At 35.7% G+C, this 18,384-nt stretch overlaps 1 protein-coding gene across 1 annotated transcript in view; it reads left to right on the top strand.

The window, feature by feature from the left end:
• PTPRQ (protein tyrosine phosphatase receptor type Q) overlaps positions 1-18,384 on the top strand; it is a 246,130-nt gene that overhangs the window by 68,907 nt on the left and 158,839 nt on the right. Inside the window, exons 19-25 of the mRNA XM_036300643.1 lie at positions 1,932-2,112; positions 3,451-3,612; positions 3,717-3,896; positions 4,485-4,592; positions 4,736-5,017; positions 16,214-16,396; positions 16,899-17,000. Coding sequence (XP_036156536.1) covers positions 1,932-2,112; positions 3,451-3,612; positions 3,717-3,896; positions 4,485-4,592; positions 4,736-5,017; positions 16,214-16,396; positions 16,899-17,000 — 1,198 coding nt within the window. The remainder of the gene's footprint in view (positions 1-1,931; positions 2,113-3,450; positions 3,613-3,716; positions 3,897-4,484; positions 4,593-4,735; positions 5,018-16,213; positions 16,397-16,898; positions 17,001-18,384) is intronic.

Genomic DNA, 18,384 nt, shown 5'->3' with positions numbered 1-18,384 from the left:
GATTTTCAGAGGGACTGATTAATAGTGGGAACAGCTGTGTGGTTGGGCATAAACTATCGACTGAAATACCAGAGCATCTCTGAGTTATGTGTTTGTGCTTCATGCCCTCCCTGATTTTTTTTGTGGAGGCAGAACTGAAGTGAATCTTTGGGAGACAGAAGACCTTTCACTTGTCCCCTATAGGGTTCCCTCTCCAGAGTTTTTTAATCACACATTTTGGATTGGATCATATACGTGTCCCCCTGCTCTTTATCACGATACTTTTGTGGATAAAGGTGTAACAAGATTTAGATAATTTTATCTCAAAAATAGTATTTGGAGAACTGAAAATTTTCTTGAATCTTTTCTCCATTATTTTATCTCTCAGAAAAGTTAATATTTAAATGACCCACCTTTGTTGATAATTAAATAAACTGCCTTAAAATGTTTAGCTTTCCTGAGATTTTTCTTTCTTGAGCATCTATTTTTTGAAAATACTAAGTGCTTTATATTAATAAGGAATTAAAAACGTGGTTTTGTTTTTGTGAGTAAAGACAGCCCCTAAACATATAAGATAATTAAAAGACAACGGTACCAAAGCTTATAAATAAATAAAACCTATATTATGACTTATAAATCCTGAGAAATTTATAATTGAGAATAAACAGGGTAATTTTATTTTTTTAAAATCAAATATTTTAGCAGTGAATTTTGAAGCAGAACTTGAAATAAAATAGACAAAAACTTTTTTTTTCTTTTAAAAACTATTTTATTTTGGAAAATTTAAGCACACATAAAAGGAGAGAAAAGAGAATGATGAACTCCCAATTACCCATCGCCAGGACTGAGTAATTGTCAACATTCTCCCATTCTTGCCTCAGCTCTCTTGTGTTGTTGTTGCTACTTTTGTGAACATATTTTAAAATAAAATTTGATCCTACACGTCTAAGTGCAAATCTCTAAAAAACATGGATGTTTTAATTCATTCAGTGAACCCATTACCACAACTAACAAAATTACTAACATTGTTTTGGTATCTTCTAATACCTAGACCATATTCATATTTTCCTGATTATCTTCAAAATCTGTATTGGTAGATATGTTGTAATTAGAATCCAAAGTCCAAACATTGCATTTGGTTATTAAGGCAACATTTTCTTCGATTAATATTTAATTTTATTTTCAAGGTTGACAATCCATGAAAAATAGCCAGTACTATTTGTCCAAAAGAGTCTTTTTTCATTCTGTTTCAATCAGCTATGCTGTGTGGGATGGGAAAAGTCATCTTGTTATCCCATCAAAAACCTCCAAATATTCGTAACCTGCTCCTTATATTTTTTACTTCAATATCTGCCACTTTGGTGAAGTTGACGTGTGTGAAGAACTTTATGGCTCTAGGAACAATCACAGTTACTTAAAATATCCCTTAGGGACAGAGCCTTGGATAGGTAGGTCTACCGTGAACCTGTTTGAAAACCATTGCCATGCAGTTTTGTTCATGTCTGCAACTACACTCCATCATAGATAAACTCCTATTCCTAATGTGTATTAAGCAGTCATACAGTCCTCTCACACCTGGTATAAGGCAGTATTCCTAGAATACTTATCTTTTTTTTGGGGGGGGGGGACGGGACAATTAAAATATTTTAGTCCTGGAGTCTTTGCATGAGGATTTTGAATTTTACAACAACTGAAGTCAGAAACAAATATCTGCTTCTTCTCACAATCCAGTATTAGTCTCTTAAGACACAGGAGTGATCAGTGTGTAACATCATGTGGGATTGTAGTAGCTTCAGAATAAAATTTTGGAATATAAAGGAGACAGGAATCATGGAAATAATATCTTTTTCAAAAAGGGTAATTCCAAAGTTTCTTAAATGAATACTTGAATGAAGTCATTGTTAATATAATGGTTATAAGCGGTTTTTGTAAATACCTATTTTTAATTACAGTATATAAACAACCCGCTCACTCCAGAAACTGTGAACGTAGTAGAGTCAATGGCAGAATTATTTGAGGGTTCAGCAGAGATATCTTCTGACCTGTATGCAATTGCTTCAGTTATGTATAACAGTCATCCACATAATAACTTTCCTGTGAGGAATAGAGCTGAAGACCAGCATTTAACAGTCGGTAGGTACAGTTTTTGTGTTCTATCAAATGCATTGAAACCACCAGTGCTAGCTAGTACAGATATGAACCTCAGCTTGGAGTTCAGCCAAATTATTAATGGCTCATGGGCTGGAGTCAGATTTTTTTCTCCTTTAACTGTTGGATAACCTCATGCAGCAAATGGAAATGCCACACAGGCAGGAGCTGGCCCCTTCTAACCCATTTGACCTTCCTCCCAGAGAAAGTAGCACCCTAGAGTCTTTGGCCAAGCTGCATAGACAATCAGTTATTACAGTTGCCAAAGCAGGTGTGATGGGGAGGGATGAGCATATCTTCAGATCATTTACAGGCCTCACACTCTCTGCAGCTTTTGACTAATAGGTTTTCAAATGTCACTAAAGGTAAATAGGTCAGAAAGTTACAACTCTAGTGCATGCAAGTGATAAACAGGTGTAGGTGCCCCAACGACGTGGTGATGTCATTAGGGTGTACACTTGCTCTTCAGGGTCAGTGGATCTTATTGTTCCTAAAAGGAGAATGCCATATATAGCAAATTAAAAGTGCTGGGTTAGAGAGCAGCCATTTAAATTCTCTCTCTGTTTTTTTCTGAAATGCTAAGTGAGAACATTTTCTCCTTTTCTCTGATTTGATATTTGTCCTGTTGCAAATTAAAAGTGTTACTTTGTTGATGGTATACTGAGTCAAAATATCACATTACCTTCAGTATATGTTTATTTCATTTACTGATTTATTCATTTTTTTTCTGTGCAAAGATGACTGGGGGCAACACTAGGAATTAAGAGGCCCACAGTTTCTGATACAGAAGTTTCCTTAAACACTTCACGTTTGGCCTAATTGGTAATTAACATCATTGGAACCACAAGTTCTAAATAAATAAATAAAAATCCAACACTATTTGAAATCCTTATTCAGACAGATTTAAGTATCAGTTACCCAAACATGCTTGCTTTAAAATACTTCTGGTTTTAGTGAAGGTAGAGTGAATTTTGAGTTCAAATAAAAGTCTCAATTTGATATCATTGCTTAGTCTGTCTTTTCAGAAAAAAAAATCTTAGCCAGTCCCTTTTGGCAAGTTATATATTTTTCAAAACACTAATCTCATATTCCAGGATAACATAATAACTAGCAAAGCTGGATTATGAGCATAACATGTCTATAGATATTGTTGGGGAGTACTCAGCGTATTTATTATTAATTATACATCTGCCTTTCACATAAAGGAGTGAATGGAGAGATTAATGAAGTATGTGGAATCCGGTTTAAGATTTCACTGTGTGAGCAAGCATAATTTTGATCGTGAACCCAAACACGTTTTAAAAAACATTTTATTTCAAATAGGAACTGCATGGAATCAGTATATCACTGACATTGCTGCCGAACAGCTGTCTTACGTTATCAGGAGACTCGTACCTTTCACTGAGCACATGATTAGTGTATCTGCTTTCACCATCATGGGAGAAGGACCACCAACGGTTCTCCATGTGAGGACACTTGAACAAGGTAAGGGTGTATTTCCTTGGGAATAATTACCTGCAAGTGCTGCTCTTGCACATTGTAATCCTCTTTCTTTTCTTGCATGTTAATTGTTCATTCTTCTTTTCAAGTGCCAAGCTCCATTCAGATTATAAACTATAAGAATATTAGTTCCTCATCTATTTTGTTATATTGGGATCCTCCAGAATTTCCCAATGGAAAAATAACTCATTATACAATTTATGCAATGGAACTGGATACAAACACAGCATTCCAGATGACTACTCTAAATAACAGCTTTCTCATAACAGGTAGAACAAAGTTTTGCTTTTTAAAAAACATTTCTATTCTGATGGAACATATGCATCTCTCTGCCTTAAGCCCTGCAGGACACGTGTTTCATCATTCCAGATTTAGCTGTGCTGTGCTGCCATGGAGATCTTACAAAATATGTGAAGAAGTACATTGATTAAATGTGTTCTCCTTTATATTTATCTACAAAGAAGTAAAACCATAAGATCACAAGTATCTTAGGAATATACTTAACCCAAGAAATTTTGTCTGTATATTGAAATAACTCAGGATTATTGAAGGAATGAATGTGAAGTAAATCAGCTGATCCAGTGTTTGTGCCAAGTCAACTACTAGTATACTCCTTGCAGTGTGCCAAAATTATTTTTCAGCCTCAAATCTTTCCTTAGTATTTTAGGAAAGAATTAAAACATCACCAACATGGGAATATCCTCAAGACTAAAGATGTTTGGGAGATTGGGATTATAGGGAAAGTGACTGGAGGAATCAGTCTCCGAAATAAATTCTTTTCACTATTCCTATGTCAAATGGCACCAATCTAAGTGTTATTTTAAGAAACTTAAACACATTGTCTTTTGGTTTTATAGGGTTAAAGAAATACACCAAATATAAGATGAGGGTGACCGCCTCAACTCATGTTGGAGAAAGTTCTTTGTCTGAAGAAAATGACATCTTTGTGAGAACTCTGGAAGATGGTAAGACTATTAGGTGCAGTTTTAATAGAAAAAAAGCAAGCGGTGTTGCTTGCTTACTGCCATCTACCTCATGCTGCCTTTAGGAGCTGAAGCAATAAACATGAAAAAATGCAAGTATTTAAAGTTTTCTTTTCTTCCCCCAGAACCAGAATCATCACCTCAAGATGTGGAAGTTGCTGATGTTACTGCACATGAAATAAGTCTGAAGTGGTTACCACCTGAGAAACCCAATGGGATTATTGTTGCTTATGAAGTTCTCTATAAAAATATGGATTCCTTATTTATGAAGAACACCTCAACAACACACATAATTTTAAGGGACTTAAAACCGTATTCCCTCTATAACATTTCTGTGAGGTCATATACCAGATTGGGTCATGGCAATCAGTTATCTTCCTTACTCTCTGTAAGGACTTCTGAGACTGGTAAGTTTTTTTATTTGTTTGTTTAATAATGCATAGTAATGAATGTGGCTGACAATTGCTAGATTGTTTTTATTTTACTTAACTAAAACCCCTCATTATTCCATTTTGTATAATCCAGGAATTTTTTTGCTTTTTAAAAAAACATTTTTTTTTTATTGATTTCAGAGAGGAAGTGAGAGGGAGAGAGAGATAGAAACATCTTGCATGCCCCCACTTGGGATCGAGCCCACAAGCTGGGCAAATGCCCTGACTGGAATCAAACCTTGACCTTCTGGTTCATAGGTTGATGCTCAACCACTGAGCAGCACTGGCCGGGCAATTTTTTTTTTTTATTTTTATTTTTTGTAAATGAGTACAAAAAGGCTTGCCATGCAAATTTTTTAAAAATCTGATTTGCATATAAGGGACTTTAAAATAAAGATCAGCACATTTTACAAATGAAAGGCTTAAAAAACTAAAGATGTTTTTCAATGTCCCAGTAAATTTGTGAATTAATAACTACTTGCTTTCAAATTAGGTTAAAAGCAGAGACACACTCATAAGAATTGATTCCTATACTCTAATGAGGTATGTCTGTAGATAGAGGTGTAGAGTAGGAGCACAGATAGGGCATATGGGGGGAAGTCTTATGGAGGAGGTAGCATTTAACCTAGGTCTTAAGCAGTCAGGTGGAATGGGCAGGAGGACCTATGGAAGCCGTATGAGGGGATATCTGATCTAAAGGAAATAACGCAAGCAAGGAGTTACTTGGGTTTCAGTTTCACCAATGCAAGAGCCAACAGCACAAAGGAAGACATTTTGCCTGATGATGTCAGTTTGTTGTTTATGGTTATAATCATACATTGGAGCAACTTGATAGTGTGTGCTAAGAATTAAGAACTAAATTTAAAGTTACTGTTTTATCCCTACATGTGAAAAATAAATATTTATTGACTAGCAACTGGCTGAACCATATGGCTTTGCTCTTCCTATAGGCCATAATGCCCAAGTGTCAGCAGCTTCATATGGCTCAGCCAGACCCTATGGCAGTGTGGCCCTGTCCCTGACCTCGAGGATGAAGGAATCTAGTAAAGCAGCTTGCTTCGGAGGGAAGCTGGTCACAGAAATTAATTCTATGAGATGACACAATGTCCGTAGAGAAGGGCATAGGTTATAATTGCAGAGACAGGAGAGTGATGAGAGAATATTTATTTTTATCATCAAGAGTTCCCCCAAAGTGAAATCTAATTGATATTAAACTACATAGCACCATGTCTCGTTGCTTTATAGACACGGTGCTTCGGTACTAGCATTTGCTTTTCACCGGGCCTTATTTTATTTCATTTCGCCCTGGTTCAAGGGGAGAAACGCCTGAGCGTAGTGTAAGCACCTGGAAAGGGCCGTGGGCTTTGCTATTGGGTTTCATAGCAACTGGCTTTTATTTTGGAGTAGAGCATGAGGCATTGCTATCTTCATTGCCCGATGAAAAAGGGAGGTCTGAGAGGTCCATCTTTTCAATAATATTTATAATATGCCAAGCCCTGGTGGGAATACGCCGCTGTAGGATAAAATGACTTTTACCCACCTAACGTGAATATTAATTGGTGGGTATTCAATTGCTTACGGTTATCTAGCTGGTAAGTGATGAAGCTGGAATTGGAACCCAAATCCACCTAACTGTAAAGCCCATCCCCTTTCACAATAATGCTGGTTTAGAAACCGTCAGTAAAGTTGCTAAGTGATAAATATGTCTTGATCCTCCCATTCATTTTTGCAGTGATATTTCACTGTTTGGGGCTCTGAAAAGCATTAGAAAAGAAAATAAAAACTTTAAAAATCCTGTTGGGATATTAAACAATAGCCATATTCATGAACATTTATCAAATGTTTCGCCATTTAATTGGTCACAACATCAAGTACACCTTATTGTTATGACTATCTATAAAAATCATTTTTTTTTGTTTTCTGATTATCACATGCTTACAGTTTTTTTACTTAATATTAAAAAGTAAATTCGATTTTTATTTCATTATTTATTGTATGAGTTTAATTCTCAGGTACGGATAGTAACAAGTCATAAGTGAATATAAGAATTTAACTTGAAATGTAATTTAAAATGTGAATTTTAGTGTTGGCAGGTGTCTTAGAAAATATACAGAATCCTTTATTTTATGGATGAGGAGACCTAGGAATCTATATATATAAAAGGCTAAGTGACCAGCCATCCATCTGTCTGACCGGCCGGCTGGCCGGTACATATGACACTCACTGGCAATTTATAAATAAACGTTGACTCGCACATGCGCAATATTTGTCCAGTCTGTCACTGGCCTCCCACTTAAATTAATTTGAAGACAGTTTCCCGTGATGCCAGTATTTGCGATGACTATTAATAAATCACAAGGACAAACTCTAGAAAGAGTAGGAATATTCCTACCTGAACCTGTTTTCGCACATGGTCAGTTATATGTTGCTTTCTCTCAAGTTTGAAGAGCATGTGACGTTAAAGTTAAAGTTGTAAATACTTCATTACAATGGAAATTGGTCGAGCACTCTGAAAGTGTTTTTACTCTTAATGTGCTATACATGGAGAATAAGTTTAATCAATTTATCAGTCATAGTTTTTATCAATGTTTTTATATCATGTTTTTGTTGTTTTTGTATCATGTCTTTGTTCTTATATCATGTTGTTATTTTTTACTTATTAATCAATTTATATATTATTTTCATATACATGTTATCAATTTTTTTTCACCTCTGACACTTCTATTATAGAAAAAGGGCAAATAGCGATATTAAAATATTTATTCTAATTAATTTCCTTTCGATGTGCACAAATCTATGCACCAGGTCACTAGTATTTTAATAGAATTTCTCTCAAAAATCATAGTAGATGAGAAGTGATGTTCGGACTTGAAGCTAAGTCTTCTGACAGCCATTCAAGGCCCCTGATCTAGTGAGAAAAATAGAGAAGTGAGAAACAATTATGACAGGGTTCACTAGCTCCCCCACTTGGGTGAGTACAAATTGGTCATCTTGACACTAGAAGCAAAAGAGACCTAAATATAGGGCATAGAGCTCAGTGTCCTTGCTCCTAGTTCCTAGTTCTCTCTCCTAAATTAGGGTGCTCTCACGGTCTCTGTATTTTCCATCTGAATGGAAAGGGTGGACAATGGAATCTATGTTAGTGATTTTTCCTGGATCATGTTTACTACTATGGAGCCACCAATTTAGCTCTTTTTGCAAAAGAGGAAGTTAGAATTTTTAATAGTCTTCAGGTGTTATTTGAAGCAGGATGTGCTCAAGAACAACCATCTATCTGTTCCCAGGGCTCAGGATACTGGTTAGATACAATACTTTTATCTTTAATCATATTTTAAAAAAGAGCCCACATTTTATTATTCTTTCATGAGAAATGGAGGAATGTGATAACTCAATAATGTGTTAATTCTGCTAATTACAAATAGTAGTAAATTATTTGTTTAAACAATTTATCTTGGTTGGGGAATCAGGGTTTACTAATGCTTGGAAGTAAAATATTGTACTCCTGTATTCAATCAGAAAAGTGCAATACATGACTAATTCGTGTGTGTGTGTGTGTGTGTGTGTGTGTTTATATTTGTGCTTTAAGTATAGAATGTACAGTTGATGAGCAAACTTGAGATTAGTTTGTATTTTCTCATACGTAGTGTGCAGTAATCGCATAAAGAACTTTAAGTTCCCATACTAATTACTTTATGATGATCCATATATTCTGTATCCTTTTTAAGACATAACTATTTTTTTAAATCCTCACCTGAGGATATGTCTTCATTGATTTTAGAAAGAGAGAGAAACACTGATGTGAATGAGAAACACTAAACGGTGGCCTCCCATATGCCCCTTGACTGGGGATCAAACCCACAACCCAGGTATGTGCCCTGATCAGGAATTAAACTCAGTAGATGAGAAGATGCTCCAACTGACCGAGCCACCCATCCAGAGCAAGATATAACTTTCTTTACAGTAAGCCTTTAGCCACATGCCTTGAATACTTCTGATTTTGAGCAACAACCACTGTGGATAGTAACTTAGATGTTGACTAAAATTTGGTGTGGGATTCAATAATTTTATATTAATTAATCGTATGCCTTTTTTAAAAATTTATCTTTATTGTTGAAAGTATTACAGATGTCCTCCTTTTCCCCCCATTGACCCACTCCACCCCTCTCCAGTCCCCTCCCTAGGCTTTCCCCATTGTCTGTCCATGGGCTATGCATTTCTTAATTTATCTACATAACATTAAAACTATACCAGTATATGCCAAACAACAATATTTTGGCATACACAAGGTAAATTCCCACTTCCTATTTTAGTATAATCATGAACTACATTATTTATTTTTAATTTTTATAACGATTTAGTTATTTCAACTAACTATAATAATTACTCTTTATTCTTGAATTATCTATTTTGCACACTACTTTACAATTGGAAACACTATGTTATTTCAGAAAACTGAAGAGTGCCTCATCACTCTCTGAAATTAGTGATTTATCAAGTTGGTCTTGCTTTATTTACCCTGAAGATCCAGGACCAAGACCGGCCTGCGATGGGTCTGACTCAGGCAGTCCAGCCTGTAGTGTGTGAGTTCTTGATTTTGTGTAGGAATGATGGCACAGTATGGAGTCCAGGTGATTTGAGAGTACATTTATTATAGCTGGGGACAGTAAAACAAAGGAAGGACTTAGGGTAGACGAAGCAACAGGAGAGAACCTAGGCAGGGCTCTGTTCTCTAGAAATGCTATAGGACAGACGTGAGCCAGGGCGGGGCGTCAGAGAAAAGGGGCCTTGGAGACAGGACCAGGCGGTAAGCCTGGGTTGAGCTGACAGAGTCCACTGCTCCCCTGGTTGTAAGTCTCTTAGGGACCCTTAGGATTTAGGAACAAATAAAAAGTTCATGCCTGGGAAGAGATATGGGTGTGTTCTAGAGTGAGCCTGCACTGCCTTTGTCCTGAGGGCTTTTTCTCTCTCTTCCTCCCCACCCTCCTTTTTCAGGTGAGAATCATGGGGGAGTGTTTCAGCAGAATATCCATCACTTTCTAGGTGTATTTTTAATATGCTGATGTATTAAAATGAGTGTATAAGGGAGTTTGGGATTATTCTTTGGTCTGTTTTACTGTTTTACTTTTTAACTTGGACCTGTCTGGCTTTAATGGGTTTTTGTTTTTTGTTCCCCTGACTTCATCTGTCCTTGGGTTTAGCTGGCACAAATAGCATTAATTGTGTCTTTGGTCTCTATTTTCCCAGGCCAGGATGATTTAAGCTATTTATTCTCTGGTTAGCGAGGGGAGGTATAAACCATTGCTCTAAATGTCCTTGGTTAGGGAAGATAAGGTCTCGTGTTCACCAACTGGCTATAAGTTGTTCAAATTGTTTGGCCTTGTTTAATTTTTTTGCCTCAGTCTCCCTATTCCACTTTATCAGAAATTTTCCTAGTTTCTCACTTTCCTGCCACTGGCATCCTCTCAGGGTTAATCAATAAAAATGCAAAGAATATCAGCCTGGGTCAGAGAGGCATATTTATATCCTAACTACTAGTGGTAGGCAGGAAACTCCAGAGGGACAACTTAGAAAGTTCAATGATAATTTTTCAAAATCAGAAGTTATACTGAGCTATCAAATTCAAGCATAGCATCACTAATTCCCCTTTTCTTACTATTAAAGAGCTATTCAATTTTACTTATTTTCCTTAGCTATGAGTTTCAATCTTGATTTTAATACATTTCTGTCATGTTGAACATATTTATTCATTCATTGAGCAGATTTGTATAGACTCCATATCATGTACTACAACATGAATACAACAGTAAATAAGACAAAATTCCTACTTCCTGGAAGTTAACATTCTTAGAAGGGCCACAGGAAATAGGTTAGTAAGTAATACACACACCTTCTTATAGTGGTGTGTTCTATGAAGGAAAATTATGAGGGAGAGAAGAGACAGAGTTACAGAGTAGGAAGCGGCTATTTGAGATAAAGGACCAAGAAAGGCCTCTATGAAGATGTTATGTATACCCAGAAATATTAATAACCTATGGGATTAAATTAGATGAGGATAAGAAAGGTGTTTTAGAAGGAGGAATAGCAATTGCCAAGTTCCTGAAGTGAGAAGATACTTTATGTAGTTGAGGAAGAACAGAATATTTCTGTCATTCAATGGGTATGAGTTATTGGGAAGGGGAGCTTAGCAGATGAGGAGAGAGAGACAGACAGAGGTGGACCATGCAGATTTTTGGGCACCAATATAAGAAGTTTGGTTAGTTTTAATGGGAAGCTATTAGAGAATTATGAGACAAGAACCTGGTCCGATTTGTAGTTTTAGGAGACTGCTGCTGAATATGCTGGATTTGGGAGTAAAGTCAGGGTTATTTTTTGATCTGCATATCTGGGTGAGTAAATGATGGCACCATTTACTGAGATGGGGAAGTTAGGAAGAAGGTCAGTTTAGAGAAATTCAGTAGTTTTGTTTTGAATATGTTTGAAATATCCAAGTGACTATCATGAAAGCAGTTGGATATATGTTTGAACGTCAGGGAAGGAATCCAGAGTTGAATACATAAATTGGAGCCACCACCATATCTCTGATATTCAAAGTCAAGGTATGAGATAAAGTCACATCAGGGTGAATGTCCTACAGATGAAAAGAAGCATATAATTATGTCCTGGGGGCATCATAATTGTATAATTTGGGAAGTCAGGAGGAGCAAGTCAAGGACTAAGCAGAAGTGGCCAGTGAGGTAGGAAAAAAAAACAGGACAAGATCATGTTTTGGAAGGCAAGTGAATAATGATTTTCAAATAGAAGGAATTTATTTCCTATGTCAAGTGCTACTGACAGTACAGTAAGATGAGAGCTCATGTAATTGGTTAGCGGTATGACACCAGGAAATTGGATAGATCATTTGCATCAATGTTGACGTCTCTATGAGTGGTAGAGAGGAAGTCAGTCAACCAGGTGGTAAATTTTTTAAGATGTTTGGAAAAGTGGCAGAGTGTCACTAGATAACTGTCTTAAGAAAGTGTAGCTCATAAAATTTTTCAGGAGGAAGGAAGGAGAAAAGATCTGAATATGGCAAAGAGGATCAATAAATACAACTATTCAACTCCAAGGTCCTGTGGTTATAGAAATTATGCAGAAAAACAAATGGCTACCTGTTACCCACCTGGGCTAAGATGTAGTGTTCTCAGCAGGTCCAAGATTTCACTGAACTCCAGAAAGCTAACAAAGCATTCTGAGTAGATTTTGGATGTTTGGGAAGGGATAGTAGGATTACATTGCTATATATTGTTACATCAAATTATGTTCTGATTTACAAACCTTCCAAAAATTTTAGAACTATCAATATTCTTAGGTCAATTTTTTTTTCTATGAAGTCTGACTTAGATACAATACACTTCATAGCAGGTAATAATTGGTATGGGGGGGTACTGTATCTACATTTTTAAGACTTCAGGATTTTATTTCTCTACTTTATTAAATTTAATAGTAGCACTATTGATGTACATGGTATTTAGGATACATATAAAAGGCTCATTTTTTCTTTTGAAAGGAAATATTTTAATAGCAGGACTCTAATGAAAATAATATTTACTTATTTAGTTTATATTGTTTATTTCCAAAATTAGCCATTATTGTTATTGTTTTGTGCAGACGATGTTTAAACATTATCTTTGCAACTGTGGTTTTTCATCTCTAGGAATTTTTTTTTCTTGAGAGTACATTATTTAAAATTTCATTTATTGAGGTTGTGTTGATGGTATTTTTTGTTCTTGATTGTCTGAAAATCTTACTAATTTTTCTGGCTGTAAAATTCCAGTTGTTTTTCAATTAATTTCAATTGTCAGTCTAATTGTCATTCCTAAATAGATGATATGTCTTTTTCTGGTGCTTTTAAGACCATCTCTCTTCTTTGTATACTGTACTTTCACAATGAAGTACCTAAATATGATTTTTTTAAAAATTCTGCTTGAGATTTATTGAAATTCCTTGATCTGAAGTTTGATATCTTTCAATTATTTTGAAAAGTCTTAGCCATGTCCTGTGGCGTGGCTCAGTGGTTGAGTATCGACCTACGAACCAGTAGGTCATGGTTTGATTCCTGGTCAGAGCACATGTCCAGTGTGGGGTGTGCAAGAGGCAACCAATCAGTGATTCTTTCTCATCATTGATGTTTCTATCTCCCTTTCTCTCTGAAATATATATATATATATATATATATATATATATATATATATATATATTTATGTTTATATTTATATTTATATTTATATTGTATATATTATAAGATATATAACATATATAATATATAATATATATTATATATATAATAAAAGTCTCAACCATTATCTTTTTAAGTAACTCTTCTCATTCTAATATCTTAGATCTTCTTAGTATACCCTTTATATCTAACTGACATTTTATATCTTATATTTTCTTTCTCTAAGCTACATTTTGATAATTTCTCCAATACTATCAAATTTCTCACTAAATTTCTATCTTTTACATATCAAGAGAATTTTAAATGCAGTGAGTTTGTTTTTCTGTTCTAGAAAGCCTGTCTGGTTCTTCATCAACCCTGCTTGCTTATTTATATTATTTATTATTATTATTTGAAGAATTATCTGTTCATATTTAAAAAAAATGTTTTATTCCTTGAAATATACTAAACATCCATATTTTTATTCTATAGAAAGTTCAATAGTTGAAGTCGTGTGTTTGTGTGAGTGTGTGTATTTGAGTGTATGTGTATTATTTTTTCCTTTTTCTTTGCTAGCATTTAACTGTCAGTGCCTAATTTGCTTAGGGGTTTAGTGATTTTATTAGTGAACTCATATTCCCTGAAACTTATGTGTGGCAAATTTATGTGGCCCGAGTTGAGTTTCTTCAGAAATTCATGTTTACTTTTGTTATTTGCTTTTGAATGATAGCAACTCAGAATTACAGATTTTTTTTTTAATTTAAATTCTGAAGTAGAGGTTTTTTCAGGCTGTATATGCAGCAGGATTTGGGCCATATAAGTTTGTAGGAACAGACTTGCAGTTCCACAACTGCATACTTTTTCTTTCTTTCCCACCTCTTTATCAAGAAGAGTGGCAAGAGAAAAAAGTTTCTTTTCTGTCCTCTTTTGTACAGTGGATTTACTCTCCACTCTCCAGTCCCCGAGAGTGAATAGACCTCATTGCACTAATCCAAGAGTGACCGCTTGTGGTGAATTTTATGGCATTCTGTAGAAGAATTCAAGGTGCCCCCTAGAGTTGTCCCATATAATGGTTCTTGTTGAAATTGCATTCTTATGGATTCTAGCTCTTTATGCAGGATGTCCCTTACCCTTCTTCCGGTCCACGTCTTTCTCTGGCACAGCTATTAATACAGAAGCTCAAAGTCACTGGGATTAACCAATATCCTCCAAGGCAAAGCTGGCTTTAGTACTAGCTTCCTTCTGAGGATACTGATTTTATTGTGTGTGTTTGTTTGTTTTGTTTTGTTTTATTTTATTTCATTTTATTTTATTTTATTATTTTATTTTATTTTATTTTATTTTATTTTATTTTATTTTATATTTTATTTTATTTTATTTTACTTACTAGAGGCCTGGGGCACAAAATTCGTGCAGGGGGAGGGGGCGGGGGGGGGTCCCTCAGTCCAGCCTGAACCCTCTCCAATCTGGGACCCATCATGGGATGTCCAACTGCCCGGGGGATTGGGCCTGAACTGGCAGTTGGATATCCCTTTCACAATCAAGGACTGCTGGCTCCCAACCACTCGCCTGCCTTCCTGCCTGATTGCCCCTAACCATTCCCCTGCCAACCTGATCAACACCTAACTGCTCCCCTGCTGGCCCAATTGCCCCTAACTGCCCTCCCCTGCCAGCCTGGTCACCCCTAACTGCCCTCCCCTGCCAGCCTGGTCACCCCTAACTACCCTCCCTTGCCAGCCTGGTTGCCCCTAACTGCCCTCTCCTGTAGGCCTGATTGCCCCCCACTGTCCTCCCTTTCATGCCTGGTCCCTCCCAACTGCCCTCCCCTGCAGGCCTGATCGCCCACAACTGCCCTCCCCTGCTGGCCATCTTGTGGTGGCCATCTTGTGTCCACATGGGGCAGCCATCTTTGACCACATGGGGGCGGCCATTGTGTGTGTTGGAGTGATGGTCAATTTGCATATTACTCTTTTATTAGATAGGATTTTTGTTTTTTGGTCACCACTGTTTTCTTTCTTTCCTGTCACCTTGGCAAGTAATTAAAAGAAAGATGTGTTTTTATTTTATGCAGTGTTTTAATTATTTTAAGTAAGATAGTCATTCAATTTAGAATATCTATTTTGCCAGAATTTGAATCACACATATTTAGTTATTTGAACATATGTAGAGAACCATTTATGACCACTGCATTTAATAGAGTGAAAACATTAGTAGACACAAAAAGAACTAGTGCTTTAAGACTGTTTTGTTGCCAGGCCATAATATACACCATTATGTCTAGATAAAATTACTTGCCTTGTAATAGATCTTGTTTTAGACTAAACTAATTATTAACTATATATATTTAATAAAAAGCAATCATTTTAAAAGTGTTTTTCAATCCTATTTCTTTCACCTTGTGTTCTGCAGTGCAAGGTAGCTTAATACAGTTACAAGCATTTTCATAAAAATATCATCCTATAAGCATCCTATATAATAAAAGGCTAATATGCAAATTGTCCCCACGGGGTGGGAGCTCGACCAACCAGAAATTAGACGTGCGCTGACTACCAGGGGATGGCGCAGAACATGGTGGGCATGGGCGATGCTGTGCTGGCAGCAGGCAGCAGTGGAGATGCTGCCAGCCCTGGTGGGCCCCCGATGAGAGAGGGACCACGAAGGGATGGTGGAGCAGGTAGCAGGCAGCACTAGGCCAAGGCAGGTGTGAAGGGAGGCCCTGGCCAGTAGATGGCAGCTGCTAGGGACCCTATCTGTGCATGAATTTCAAGCACTGGGCCTCCAGTTATTATATAAAATAATAGTATGAATTTTCTTTTGAGATGAAAATTTTCTTTTTAGTGTATAATTTACCTACACCTTACTTCATTTAGAATATTTATTACAATCACATTGTAGTGGTCATGAATGAGAAGTTCAGCAGAATAGATTTTTAGGATGGAATTATTTTATACATTTATTTTCTTTTTCTTTTCTTTTAGTACCTGGTAGTGCACCAGAAAATATTGCTTACAAAAATATTTCCTCTGGAGAGATTGAAATATCATTCCATCCCCCACGTAATCCTAATGGAATCATACAAAAATATACAATTTATCTCAGGAGAAGTAATGGAAATGAGGAAAGAACTATAGATACAACCTCTTTGATCCAGAACATTAAAGGTAAAAAATACATATATATATATATATATATATATATATATGCATACATATATATATATACATATATATGCATACATATATATATACACACACACACACATATATATATAGAGAGAGAGTTAAATATTTATATATATATATAAATATATAGTTAAATATTTACCTTTATATTGACAGGGTGGCCACAAAATATTAGCTTGTTCTATTATAAATATTAAGTGTGAGTGGGAGCAGTTTTATACAGGCTATGGCACTCTGGGTTTTTGGTTAGATAAGCCAGGCATTTATTTCAGGTCACATGAAAGAGTATTCTAGGTCAGTCCTTGTCTACATTAGCCTGTATCATTTTGTCTTCATAACAGGAGTTACTATTTCAAAGATCTACATTTCCACTTAGCTTTTACTTTTGGATGATTGTTAAGAGACATTTCATAGTTTGCTTCATGCATATTATTAAAGGATATTTAGTAAGTCTCAACTTGTAAATTCTGTTTCTGTTTAGGACTGAAGAAATATACCCAATATATAATTGAAGTGTCTGCTAGTACACTCAAAGGTGAAGGAGTTCGGAGTGCGCCAATTAGTGTGCTGACAGAAGAAGATGGTAAGTATGGTAATGGATAGTGATGTATTTAGAATCCATCACATTTCAGAAAAAACCTATGAAGATAAAGATATAATTAAAAAACAGCAACAACAACAACAGTATCCTTGGGTATCAGTTGTGTGCCATTCCAGCATTACACAGATTTCATTGTCATGGTGAAAAAATAGTATAGTCAGATTTATGTTCAATAAAATCAGGTGTAAGATACTTTTTTAATTACTCTGGTGTCATCCATGCCCTGTAAAAAAAAATCACTAATTTTTTTTTCATTGAAATTTGTAAGGTTAAAATTTTTGTTTGAATAGTTTGAACATCAACCAATGTACTAGTTATAACTGTTCATAAGTTCATTAGTTCAACTTTTATGTTCATAAGAATGGACATTTACATAAGTTTTATAGTAGATTCTGTTATGTGAACCTGTAACAGTTTCTTATCGCATTAGAATTGGTTTGTTAATGAGCTCAGGCTGTTTTCCAGGTTCACTCCATAATTTGCAAGATGTTATTCCTGATTGTTTATAGCCTTCCTATTGAATATTTAAATATACCTTTTCTTAACCTAAATAAAATCAGCTTCACTACCAAGACCACTTTACACCAGTATTTCACCAAGTTAGAAGCATATATCATGCTAAGAAAATTAACTTTTAGGAATATACTTGGGTTTTGATTTGCATTTGTTTTTTATATATTGTGTGTTTGGGGACTGTTAATTTCTACTATAAAAGGATGCTCTATTCTAACGGAGCGGGGGAGCGGCGCTGTATGTATCATAAGCATTTGTAGGGTGTTTGTTTTTCCTTTTCTCTTTCAAGTTTCCCAATCTTCAAGCTAGTTTGTATCCTGTGTATGTTCAGATTCATTCACCAGGACAAACTGCATTGTACTCTTATAAAAGGAAGACTTTTCTCTGCATTGCTCTTATTTTATGCAATATGATAAAGTCTTTGGAGGCCTCTTCTCCCATTTCAGGTCCCCATGGTTTCCCCTCCACCAAATTACTTCACTAGAGCATGGTGGTAGGGTGCTCTGGGTTGACCCAGTTTCTAAGTCTTCTTAGAGGTTAGTCTTCCCTAGTTATTGCCTCTACTTGCTATGCTTATTTCTCCATCAACCTTTATCTGCCCAAAATTGTATTTTTAAAATTAAAATTTTTTTCAATTACAATTTATACTCAATTTTACTTTGTATTAGTTTCAAGTGTGCAGTATAGTGGTTAGACAATCATATACTTTACAAAGGGTTCCCCTCAATAGTATTTCCAGTGCCCACCTGGCACCATGCATAGTTATTACAATATTATTGACTATATTTCATATGCTGTATTTTACATTCTCATGACTATTTTTTGACTCCCAATCTGTACTTTTTAATGCCTT

The sequence above is a fragment of the Myotis myotis genome, unplaced genomic scaffold (assembly GCF_014108235.1).
Source record: "Myotis myotis isolate mMyoMyo1 unplaced genomic scaffold, mMyoMyo1.p scaffold_m19_p_3, whole genome shotgun sequence".
NCBI lineage: Eukaryota > Metazoa > Chordata > Mammalia > Chiroptera > Vespertilionidae > Myotis > Myotis myotis.
Note: the sequence above shows the minus strand (reverse complement) of the source record. Positions and strands in the feature narration are given on the sequence as shown.